Source organism: Vulpes vulpes, chromosome 2 (genome assembly GCF_048418805.1).
Source record: "Vulpes vulpes isolate BD-2025 chromosome 2, VulVul3, whole genome shotgun sequence".
NCBI classification, from domain to species: Eukaryota; Metazoa; Chordata; class Mammalia; order Carnivora; family Canidae; genus Vulpes; species Vulpes vulpes.
In genome coordinates this window covers 7491697-7503764 of record NC_132781.1, presented here as the reverse complement: position 1 = coordinate 7503764, position 12068 = coordinate 7491697, and the positions used below count along the sequence as shown (strand labels likewise).

At 53.7% G+C, this 12068-nt stretch overlaps 1 protein-coding gene across 1 annotated transcript in view; it reads right to left on the bottom strand.

The window, feature by feature from the left end:
• Nucleotides 1-12068, bottom strand: part of SDK2 (sidekick cell adhesion molecule 2) — a 259178-nt gene that overhangs the window by 48126 nt on the left and 198984 nt on the right. The window contains exons 19-25 of the mRNA XM_025999673.2: nt 6209-6404; nt 5905-6003; nt 5319-5510; nt 3977-4098; nt 3168-3277; nt 2908-3058; nt 239-476 (exon numbers count right to left, since the gene is read on the bottom strand). Of these exons, the coding sequence (XP_025855458.1) occupies nt 239-476; nt 2908-3058; nt 3168-3277; nt 3977-4098; nt 5319-5510; nt 5905-6003; nt 6209-6404 (1108 nt within the window). The remainder of the gene's footprint in view (nt 1-238; nt 477-2907; nt 3059-3167; nt 3278-3976; nt 4099-5318; nt 5511-5904; nt 6004-6208; nt 6405-12068) is intronic.

The following is a 12068-nucleotide window of genomic DNA, read 5'->3' as shown; positions in this document are numbered from 1 at the left end:
GTCCCCCCAGTCCCCGGATTAGGGGAGCAGTGGGAAGATGCTGGGACACACCGCAACAGGTAGGGTGCTCTTCCGGGGTGTTGAGTGCAAACAGGATAGCGAGCCTGGGCTAGTCTGAACCACAGCTCCAGCCTCTGAGCCCCCGGAAGGCCCTGAGGGCAGAGGGACAGAGGTGGGGGTCCCTCCCTGCCCCACAGGCTCCAGGGAACCGGGGTGGCTGGTGCAAAGGCGTCAGTACCTGACTCCCGGGTCCTGCCCATGACCGTCTGGCTCCAGGGCCCGCTCCCGATGGCGTTGAAGGCCTGGACCTGGACGCGGTACTCCGTCCATTCCTCCAGGTCTTCGATGGTGTACTCACGCTCCACGCGGTCTTGGACCACGTGGCTCAGCGTCTTGCCGTGGCCGTCTGCCCGGCTGTATTTGATCTTGTAGCCCACCGACTCGGGGTTCCCGTTGTATTCCATCTCCGGGAGGGGCTGTGGGAGGGCAGGGCGGCAGAGCTGCCGTGAGACCGGGCCCGCCCGGCGTGTGGGGCTTCATCTGGCCCGTGCACCCTCTTCCAGGGAGCCCTACAGGATTATCACACCCACTGTCCAACCTGTCAGTGCCCAGGTGAGGCTAAGCGCCAGGGGCAGCTTAGGTTGTGTGAGCCTGTGTTTCTGGAGGCTTCCCTCCTGCCCCCTTCCCATCTCCCTGCCTGTCTGTGCCAAGCCCCAAAGAGAGGCAGCGTCCGTTCTGTGTTGGGCACCTGGCACCCGCCACCCTGCCAGGGCAGTCAGCTGGAGTCCAGCACAGACCTCTGGCCTGGGCTGTCTCTACCACCTTGCTCCTCGCTGAGGCTGCCAACACACGTCTCTCACTGCCTCTAACATGCCTGTTCTCAGCTCACGCCCGCCCTCGGAGAGCAAGCGTAGGCGCCCGGCATCTCGGGCATGGATGGAGCACCAGTCCTTCCTTTAGCGGGCCTGAATCTCTCCCGCTTGCTCAGCCTCCTCCTTCGGGGCAGTTTCAGCCCAGGGGGAAGACCGACTCCTCTCCCCCGCTGGTGGGGCCGTGGCTGCTGGCTCAAGGTCCTTCGGATGAACCTGGGCAGTGCTGACAGGCAGCGGGGGTGTGTGCATGTCGGGGGCACCTGCCAGCTGAGCACCAGCCTTCAGATTCTCTCTGAAGGTGGCAGAGGTGGAGCTGGGGCGTCCCTGGCTCTCACCTCCCTGCCATTCTGCTTCCCCAGGGGCTCCCCACGTTCCTGGGCCTCTGCCTCGCTCCCTGCATGCTCCCTGCCTCCTGCCAGCCCCGGCTCCTACTGACACTTAGTGAAGCCGACCAGAGACCATTAAGGCAGCAATCGATGGGCCTGGAGCTCACGCTTCCTTACCTGCGAGGGAAAGGTAACGGGCCGTGTACCATTAGCCGTGACTGGAGGAGGTGCCTGGGGCCCTGTGCGGTGCACCAATTGCCTTTTTATTCCTTCTCCAGGCCCCCTGGGCATCAGCCTCTAGTCTTTTAGTGTTTGGAAACCTTCAGGTGAGCTGGAGGGGGAAGGCAGGGAGCCAGCCCGGAGTGGGGCAGGGCCTAGGAGGGAAGGGGCCGAGCGAGCAGTAGTGGGGCTGCCCATGCCCAGGAGAGCCTGCCCGTGGCTCGAGGGTCCGCCGACCCCCTGGGAGGGGAATCATAATGACTGACTACCCTTCGTCCGGGGCTGATGGTGCCATGAGCTCCTTCTAGCAGCATCCACCTGAGTGAAAAGGAGTAGTGGCTTTCTGGTGGATCCCACGGCATGGTGTTCTGCAAACTTGTGTTTTGTGCAAGTGGTAAGAGGTCTCAGGTGGAGACAAAACAGAGTCAGGAGGCCAGACTGGCCGGTGGAGCGGGGTCAGGCAGGCTCTTCCCAGTGCTCTCGCAGGAGAGGAGCCAGGCTGCGTGGGCCTGTTCCCCACATTCGTTTGTCTCAGAATTCCTGTGTGCCCCTCGCGCCTCTGGGATCGCTGTTTTGTGGGGCAGCAGTCGGGAAAACGCTGTCCTGGGGGAATGGTGTCGGGGAGGAAGGTTCTCTCCCGATCCCCGGAAGGTGGGGTGGTGGTGGTGGTGTGTTCGGTGCTTAAGGCTGTGGATTCTGGGGGGCCGGGCTCCCTGGGCTGGGAAACCGAGCCTTGCTATTAACTAGAGGAGGTGGGAGGATGTTGGCGGGGGCCGGTGGGTGGGACTTGGGTCAGTGATTTGACTGCTCACTGCCTCAGTTTCCCCATCTGGAGAGTAGGGGCCAGGATCACTCTGATGTCACAAGCCCGTGGAGAGGGTCCTGGACCTGACTTTGAATAAAGCGCTCAGAACCGTGCCTGGCAGGACAAAGCCCTCAGGATGTTCGTATTATTGCCTTGTGCGGGGTCACCTGGGGTAATGGTCCTCGACATGCAGCTCTGACCTGTGGGGGCTGGTCTCTTGCACCTGCCCCTCAACCTCAGAAGCAACCCCTCACTCTCTGACTTGCTGCAGGAGACAACTTACACCTGAACCCCAGGCCCACCACTCACTTGGGAGCTCTGTGGCCATAGCTGTGAGGTCCTAACCTCTCTGATCCTCAGTTTCCTTAGCTGTAAATTGGGGCCATAATGTGTCCTTTGCAGGATGACCGGGTGGATTAAATGGAAGAAAACATGTCAAATGCCGGGCACCTGGCAATGCTCACTAAACAGTGTTTTCTAGCTGCTTCTCACAGAAGGCATTTGTTCATTTGGCTCAGATTGATTATCAGGCACCTTAAAAGAGCGAGGTGTTAAGGGAAGGGAGCTGCGGGTATTCTGGTGAACCTCCCCCTCTTCAACATGACCCCTTGGAGGAAATGACCTTGGCAGGGTGACAAGGACCAAGGAGCCATCTCACACCCACCGGCCCTCCTGGGAGCCTCACCATCCAGCGGAGCCACAGGCTGGTCTCGCTGGCCGTGCGCAGGGTCACATTGGCCGGGGCCATGTCAGGGGGTGCCTGGAGCGTCTGGATCTTTCTAGAAGGCTGGCTGGGTGGGCTAGTGCCCACGATGTTCACCTGGCGCATTCGGAAGCTGGGGTGGGGGAAGGGAGCAAGCAAGATGATGAGGGCAGGACCCCAGGACCGAAGCCCGTCCCGGTCTGGGGAGCCCCCACCCCTGCCCTGGCGTCCTGCCCCGTTACCTGTAGTAGGTGAAGGGGTTGAGCTCGGGCACCTCCATGGAGCGGGCATCGGGCTCGTTGGTGAGCTGGTGAACCAGCAGCCACTCCTCTCCCTCCCCAACCACGCCTACCTGCAAAAGGGAGACACCCTTAGACCTGCCCAGCCTGTGGGGCTGAGATGTCCTGTGCCCCAGGTTCCAGGAGGTAAAGCCCAGCCCGTGGAAGGTCTTAATTCAATCCCAGGGCCTGGAGGGGCCCAGATGGGGTCACCATCTTTCCAGGCCCTTACCCGTGACTTCAAGCACAACCCCGAGCCGTCTTGCATCAGAATCTGGTGCAACGCTTTCTAGAAACCCAGCCCAGGGCCCTGCCCTAGACCTAGCCCATCAGAAGCCCTGGGGGTGGTACCCGGGGATCTGGGTGTTTAACAAACTCCCCGGGGGATTCTGCTGAACACCCTGGCAGGCTTCTAAAACCCCAGCTAAATCAGAATTGGAATTTCTGGGGGTGTGGCCCAGGCGTTGGCACTTATGAAGGCTCCCGGCGGGGAGCCCAAGCCGAGAGCCACCACTTACAGGGCTAGAGGCAGCAGCCGTGTATTTCTCCAGGCCAGCCAGCCCTCACCCGACCCAAGGGGACTGCTGTGTGTGTGCAGGTGTGTGTGGACGGCGGTGAGGTGGAGGGCAGGCCTACTGGGAACATCTGGCCATCCGACAGCTGCATATGAAAATACGCGGGGACACGTATGGTTTGCTCTCAGGAGCACGGGCATGCCCGGGGCCAGGAAGCAGGCTGCGTGGGCTGCAGGGCTCCCCGGCAGCAGGTGTTACCTGGGCCTCCACCAGCCAGCGTGAGATGGATGTTTTCCCATCGTAGCCTGGCCTGAACTGCAAGGTCACGGAGCGGGGGCCGATGTTGGAAATGCCCAGGTTGGTGGGGGCCCCTGGGAGTTCTGGAAAACAGCGTGGGAAAGGAGGTCAGCTGACGAGAAGGTCCCTTCTGCATGGACTAGGACTCTGGGTGGGGGGCTGTGTGTGCTCTACCCCCCTGAGGTAGGGCTGGGGGCTGGGAGGGCCTCCCAGGGCCAGGGGGAGGCTGACTGGGGCCAGGACAGGCAAGGGCTTCCCCAAAGAGTCTCCTGCTCCATTCACACACACCCCCTTTCAGCCCTCCCAAACCCAATCATGGCTGAAGATTAGAAGGACGGGTGGGGGTAGGAGGCAGCCCCTATTTTATTGACCAGGAACCTTGGGATTCAGGATGAACAGAGAGTACAGATTCCGGAAGCTGGACTGTCTTTAGTTGGAATCCTACTCTACTGCTCCATGCTGTGTGTCTTTGGGCAAGTCACCTAACCTTTCTGTGCCACAGTGTCCTCCTCCGTCAAATGGCGATGATAATATTATCTACCTCAGGGTTGTTGTGGGGACTAAGTGAATTGATATATATGGCGCACTTAGCTCCAGGCATAAATATTTGTTAGTGTTATCATCAGTTGGGGTTGACTGGGCTCGAGTATCTCAGCCATCTCGGAGCAGGGAGGGCAAGGGGCAGGTCGAGAATCCTGGCTGGGTCCAATAAGCATACACCCACAGACCCAGCCAGGACCATGTGGTTATCTAGTCTACCTCCCATAGATACAGATGGGGAAACTGAGGCACAGAGGGGACACTTGGACTTGCTCGAGGTCACAGAGCTTGGCAGAAGCAGGGCTGAGAGTAGATCTCAGCTGGTTCTTTATACCAGGTTTAAGATTATTCCCACCTTACTCTACCCCTTTCCCAGCCAACACGTCCACTGGTTGGAATCCCATTAGGACTTCCTGGGCGACAGTGAGAATTCTTCCCTTGAAACAGAGATACCACTGCTTGATGCAGACCCTGATGTGGGATGGGGGCGGGTGAGACAGGGGTGGGGGGTCCTGGGGGACCATGCTTTTCTGACAGCCAATGGGAGGAAGCAGCAGTGAGCCCAGCGAGCCTCCATCCAGAGACCTGGGATCATGAGACGCAGGCCTGCTCTGGGGGAAGCCCAAGGGACCATGGACCCCAAGGCACAGGAAAGAGCGAGCTCTGGGGGAAGAGAGCCACGGGATTCCTGAGAAAAAGAGAAGCCTCCTGGTCAGGAGGACCATGAGAGGCCAGCAGTCCTGCCCTGAGAGTGGGCACCCACCTGGAGGCACCCCGGAGGAGATGGTGGATGCGGACACCTGGCCCTGGCCCTTGGCGGTCATGGCGGCCACCTCGATGGTGTAGGTGGTCAGCGCGGTGAGGCCCGTGACGCGGTACTCCAGGGTCACGTTGGGTAGGTAGTGGGTGACGCGGGTGTTGGTTCGGTTATACTCCTCCCAGGAGATCCGGTACCCTGGGGAGAGCCCCCAGTTGTGGCGTGAGCTGGGCTGTGACCAACGCTGGCTCTGGCCCTTCTGCTCTGCTTCTCCCTCCTTCACTAGTCCGGCAGTTAGGTGGGTGTTGGGGGCAAGGGGAGCTGTGGGAGCTGGGAAGCTCGCCTGGGGCCCCAGGTGGAACTTGGGTGGGATGCCCCTGTTGGGTGGGGATGGTGGGAGGGAGCGAGTCATCACGGCAGCTGCTGGAGGCCTCCGCCGGATGACCCGGGACGTGCTACAGAGCAGAGGGGCTGAGGACCCCCTCCATGTACTTTCTGAGAAAGTGCGGTCGGCCGGGAGGTTTCGGATAAACGCCAGTCGGAGGGATGGACTCGATGCACCTGTCTCACCCCCTGGTGCAGTACCGCCTACCTGTGAGGATGCCATTCTTCTCTCCTGGCTCTTGCCAGCTGACTTTCAGGGAGGTGTCCAGGATTTCACTGAAGCTCAGGTGTCCCACGGGACCAGGCACTGTACCCCGAAAAGGCCCCCCCGCCAAGCACATTAGAGCCAGAGAGAGGCCACTGTCTGCAAGACAGCCCGCGGTGCTCCAGGGCCACCCCAGGGTGGGGGACAAGGTGGGGATCGCCCTGTACCCAGAGCGCTCAGCCTGGCTTTTGGGTGTGTGGGTGTGTGGGTGGGGGGGCAGGGACAGCAGAGGCTGGGGGGTGCCTACCATCCTCATGGGTGCGCACCAGCTGGGGGGTGCTCCGAGGCCCGTCTCCAGGAGTAGTGAAGCACAGCACGGAGGTGAAGTACTCGGTAAACTTCTTCAGGCCAGACACGAAGCCCACGTGGATGCTGTCTTGAAAGTTGGGCCGGGCAGTCACCATGGTCACCTCCTCTTCCTGCTCCGGCTCCCAGGCAATCAGCTGGGGAGAGGCCAGCAATTCAGGCAGGGCAGCAAGAATGTTCCAGAAGAGGCCGAGCTCTCTCCCACAGTCTGGGCCAACGGACAGAGAGAGTCTAGGAGCCCAGCTCCCCGGGCTCCCTCCTCCCAGGAAAGGGAAGGCCGCATAGACACCCACAAGCCACGGGCACCCATCCTTCTGGGAGTTCACTTCGGTGTGCTGTTCGGCCGCCGAGCAACTTAGAGCAAGGCACGGGGCTGAGTGCTCTCCACGAGTGATCTCTCACCAGGGTGTTTTTTTTTTTTTTTTTTTTTTTTTTACACCAAACTCGACTACATAATTTGCAGATTCAGTGCAAAAGGAAAACAGAGGGTTCCCTCGTTTAAAGATTTTTAAGAAATGCAAGGCGACGCCAGCCGAGCATCGAACAGAACCAGGGGGGGTGCTGCTGCTGGTGGTGCTGGGGAGTCCCTCTGAGCGAGGAGCCTGCCCTGCGTGTTACGGATGAGGACGCGGGCTCAGCGGGGCTCAGCGACTCCCACGATACCACACAGCTTAGTGGGGAGCCGAGAGGCTCCGACTCCAACACCGGGGCGCCTACAGCTTTCTCCTCCTGGGCTGGGCAGGGTCTCCCCAGGAGTCCCCGCACACAGCTGCCACGTCAGCTCGTCCTTTCAACTTGTCCCAAGCTGGGCTTTCGGTCTGAGACAGGACCTGGTGGTGGGGTGTCAGCAGGAAAAGCCCGTCTGGCAGCGTGGCTTTCCCATCTGCCTTCCCCTCCGCACCCCCCACCTGTGACGCAGGCACTTCCTGCCTCGCCTTCCTTCTTGCCTCTTGATGTCACCTCACACTCCTGTTTTCTGGGCCCTTCATCTGTCTCCAACAATGACAGCTGGTCTCAGAGAGTTCCTCGTTTATTTGAAGTTGATTAACTAGCAATTAATGGTGAAAAGCAACACTTGATGAGTTTTAATAACCACGGGTATTTATAGATATAAAACAATACCGCGCTGATGTCTCCTGATTAACTCGCCCCTGTAACAATGCTTCATCTTCTCCTTTTCGTGGCCGCGTGTTTATAGAGGATGTTTGGAAATTTAATTGGTATTGTGAAAAGATAGCCTATAGCAAGTTAATTAGACACTAATTAGACCCTAAAAATACTAATCAGAAATACTAAGTGGCATTTAATAAGTATGTTAAATATCCTCCTTATTTTGGTTATCTTGTTTCAGAGCAATTAAATTGCCGAACTTCTTTGGAGTAGATTAAGAAACAAGTTTAATGTTTTAATTTAATTTAATTAATGTAAATTTGAATTAATTACGCCGGTAGAATTAATTGTGTGGTGTGTTCCCCAGCAAGTGCAAAATCTGGGTAAATATTATTTTATTGGGTTTAGGCTAATTATTATCACTACCATTATTTTAGAAATAAAGGACAAAGACTATCTTTACAGGTGCCTTAAGACAACATCACCGGGAGTTGTCTTCAAAAATGACCCAGCAGTGCACAGGGTGGTGGCCGTGTGGTTTTCTGAATAAGGACTTCATCATCTCATGGCTCTAGAGCCGAAGTCCAAGGTGGCTTCAGAATATTTACTCTGGGATGTGAGCCACTTGTCATTCTCTAGCTGCGTGTGAAGAGGATGAGGGTTAGCGTTAAGAGGTTTCTTCCTCAGGCCAGGAAGACGACAGCCTTGCCTTCTGTACCTTCTGTTCCCTGAAAGGAGCAGGGCTCACTTTGCTCAAGTGAATGCACTGCAGGGTTACCGTCCTATGAGCTCATACTCTGGCACTGGAGTAGAACTATCGCCGGCCAGTCCCATTGCATCATCACAATGAGGACTGGATGGGCATCACTGCCCTGTCCTCCTGCAGGAAGGGAAATGACAACCACAAAGGTTGAGGCCTGGTTGGTGCCCATGGGCCTGCCAGGGGCTGGCTTGGGATCTCTGGGTCCCCCTCCCCTGACCCACTGGCTCAGACCCTGCATGAAGGCCTCTGCCTTCCGAGGTACACACAGCGGCTAGGTGAGCGTCAGGGTTTCTCTTTGCAGTCCACATGCTTGCTCTTGTTAGGCAGGGTCCGTGCTGATTTACTGGATCAGGTCCTTGGTCTCGGTGTAAGCAGACTGGGCTGCCCTGAGCATGGTTGGGGGTGTGGGAGTTATTGTGCTTGGGGAGCAGCACCAGATCTAGGTTCCTGGGACTGGCAACTCTGCTGTGGAAAGCAGAGGAGAGAAAGGAAAACAGAACCCTGCTCTGCTACTTCCTGGGTGACCCTCGGAAAGTCAATCGACCTCTCTGAGCCTCAGACTATTATAGGGAACAGTGATAGCTGCTTTGCTGGTTGCTGGGAGAAGTGATGTGCCTCTTGTTTCTGGGGATGAGAGGGTAAGGGTGGTTCCTATGGTCTGATAGGTGCTGGAGTTAACAAAAAAAGTAGAGGAAATTCTCTCCTTTCTTCTCCTTTTGTCTTTCCCTCTCTCTCTCTTTCTATCTCTTTGCATGTGAATGGATTCACACGAAACCTTCTGGAAGGATACGCAGGAAATTAGCAACAGTGGTTACCAAGAGCCGGGAGAGTTTCAGGGTTGGGTGGATGGAACAGAACCAGATGATGAACTGCAGTGGGGTGGGGGATTTCTGCTACACGTTTATCTTTTCACTTTCACTGGGTTTTGAATCGTGTAAATACGTTTCCTGTTTAAAAAATTAAATTAAAAAATTAAAAAAATAATAGAGGGATTTGGCAGCAGTAGGAAAATTATATATATACATTTCTCCTTTGATCCAGCAACCTCCTTTCTATGAATCTATTCCAAAGTTAAATGTGAAAAATATGAAAAGATATATGCACAGAGCTACTCACTGCAGAAATGTTTATTATAGTAAAAGACTGGGAACAACCCAAATGTCATCACTGGGCAGCTGGTTGACCAAACTATGGGGAAGCCACATAATGGAGTCCAATAGAGATGTCAGAAAGGGGAATCTCTTTATTCCTGTGGAGTGATCCCCAAGATATAATGTAAAGAAAGGAGCAAGATGAAGAAAGTGTGTACAGTGTGCTGTCATTTATCTAAGAAGGGGAGGACACACATTTATATATATATATAAATGAGTGAGTGCAGGTGAGTGCAGGGTTTCTCTTTGCCGTCCACATGCTTGCTCTTGTTAGCCAGGGTCATATATATATATATTTGCATTTGTTTATGTTAAAGAAATGAAAGGAAAAACCAAACCAAACAACCAAAAGAAATCATACCTACAGTGGGGGTGGAGACGTCATTGGCGGGGTGGGTGGGGGTGGGGGGGTGAGGGGGGTGGGGGTGGGGGGTGGGGAATGGACCAGAATTCAGGCTGATTTTCTCTGAATTTGCTTTGTATATTTAACTTTGGAACCATGTAAATATGATGCATAATTATAGAACAAAATTAAATAAAAAAAATCAATCCCTCAAAATAGAAACCAAAATTGAACAAATGAACCTAATGGTGTATTGAGCTGTAGCAAAATTACACAAACTATTTCAAGAGACTCTGTAGCACAGCCATGAGAAGTCCATCCCTAGCAGGACACAGAAAGTACCGTAAATAATCTGACCTGGTCTTTGGTAGTCCCCGTGGTGGTATGACCCTTCTGAAACTGTTGTGGGTGTTTTTTTTTGGGATAAAGTAGGCAGGGAATTATGGTGGTTGGTACAGGAAATGGATTCAGTATGGAGCACAGGGAGACAAAAGACCAATAGCATTATTAAAGAGCTTATAACCCTGAAATTGAGTTGGGAGTATCAGTATGCGTCTTATCTGAAGAGGAAGAGGAGGAGGAGAAGGAGGAAGAGGAGGAGGAGGAGGAAGGAAGGAAGGAAGAGGGGAAGGAGCAGCATTTCCGAGCTGTCCATTAACAGAGCCTAGAAACAGCATTCAGTGCAAGCACAAGGAACACCCCTGGCGCCCAGATTGTGGTACCTAATTATCATTTCTGCCTGAAAGGAACAAGATTCCCTGAAGACACAGCTGATCCCAGGGATGGTACAGGAACCGGAGACAGCCTGGACCATCCTGTCTGGTCACAAGGAAGCTATCAGGCTGCTGGGGCCCGGTCAAAAGGACTCACCAACCTAAGAGGTCAAGGCTGGATCAACCTGGCATCAACACGAATAATAACAGCCGTGGGTTGAAACATATCAGATGTGTTAAAAAGCCACGAGTACAAAAAAAAAATCCACGAGTACATAATACCACTAGAGAACAAAATAAAAAAGATGCTCCCCCCCACCTCCATCCAAACTCCTGTCACTTTTAGGAGATGCCAAGGAATGACATTTGTTACCCTGAAAATTGGCAAGTGATGGAAAAGGACTGAGCTCTGACCATGCTTTTTCCTAGACGAGCTGAACCTTCAGGCAGCCAAAAAGTTGGTAAGGGGAAAATTCTTTTATTGGAAAATGTTTCAGCTCATACATCAAGGAGAAATTATAATATTTGACTGTTCTCATTTTGCAATGCTATTGAAATAATAGATCACCCAGGGTGGTCAATGGTCACCACACGATTGTAAGAGAGAGAGAGCCAGACGTTAGCCCTTCTGATGTAAATGCACTACACCATCTAGGAAATAATATTTGGGCAAAACCATGAAATCATCAAACCTGAATCTGATCAAGCCTCTAGTTCTCTTTTTTTTTTGTTGTTGTTAAAGATTTTATGTATTTATTCATGAGACACCCAGAGAGAGAGGCAGAGACAGAGGCAGAGGGAGAAGCAGGCTCCATGCAGGGAGCCTGATGTGGGACTGGATCCTGGGATCGCAGGATCACGCCCTGGGCCGAAGGCAGATGCTCAACCACTGAGCCACCCAGGCACCAAGCCTCTGGTTCTGAGTTCCAATTTACTGTGAATACAGCGTTCTGAGGAATGTGTTAAATGACCCCACAGAGAGGCAATCAGCAAAATCCAGGCTGTGGAAAATTCTATAGGGCAAATAAATGAGTAAGTTTCTTTACTAAATAAATTACAAGAAAGAGAGAGAGAGAGAGAGAGAGAGAAAGAATCTAGAGATCAGCTGAGACCTAAAAAAAAAAAACAAAAAACCAACAAATTGCAGGCATGCGGACCTCATTTAAGCAACTAGTAAAAGAAACGTGAGTGGTGACTGCGTATCTGATGACATCAAGGGGACTGCTGGTATTTTTAGGCACGCTGATGACAGTGTGGGCACTGCGGTTGTGTTTCAAACAGAGGCTTTGTAATATTTCTCGGCAGAAATATTTATGGATGAAACGACATGACGGCCTGGGACTTGCTTAACAATATTCCAGGGCAGAGGCCGGGGGTCAGGGAATAGATGGAACACGTTTGGCCACGAGCTGGTAATTGCTGAAGCTGGGATACATCAGGGTTTTCTAAAGTCATTATCGTTTTCCCTCTACTTTGGTAGAGGTTTGGAAATTTGTAACAATTCAAAGAGGATGGGGAGTCTATTCTCATTGGAGGAATGCAAGGGACAGGTACCGCTGCTTTGTCCCTGTGATGCTGCACGCCAAGGAAGCAAGAAACAAAATCCCTGCTTGAATCCATTTGTACTTAAGCGGGGAAAAAAAAATCAAAGTGTGGTTATTATTTTACAGTTAAATCATAGGGCACATTTTCTTTCTTTCTTTTATCTATCTACCTATTTA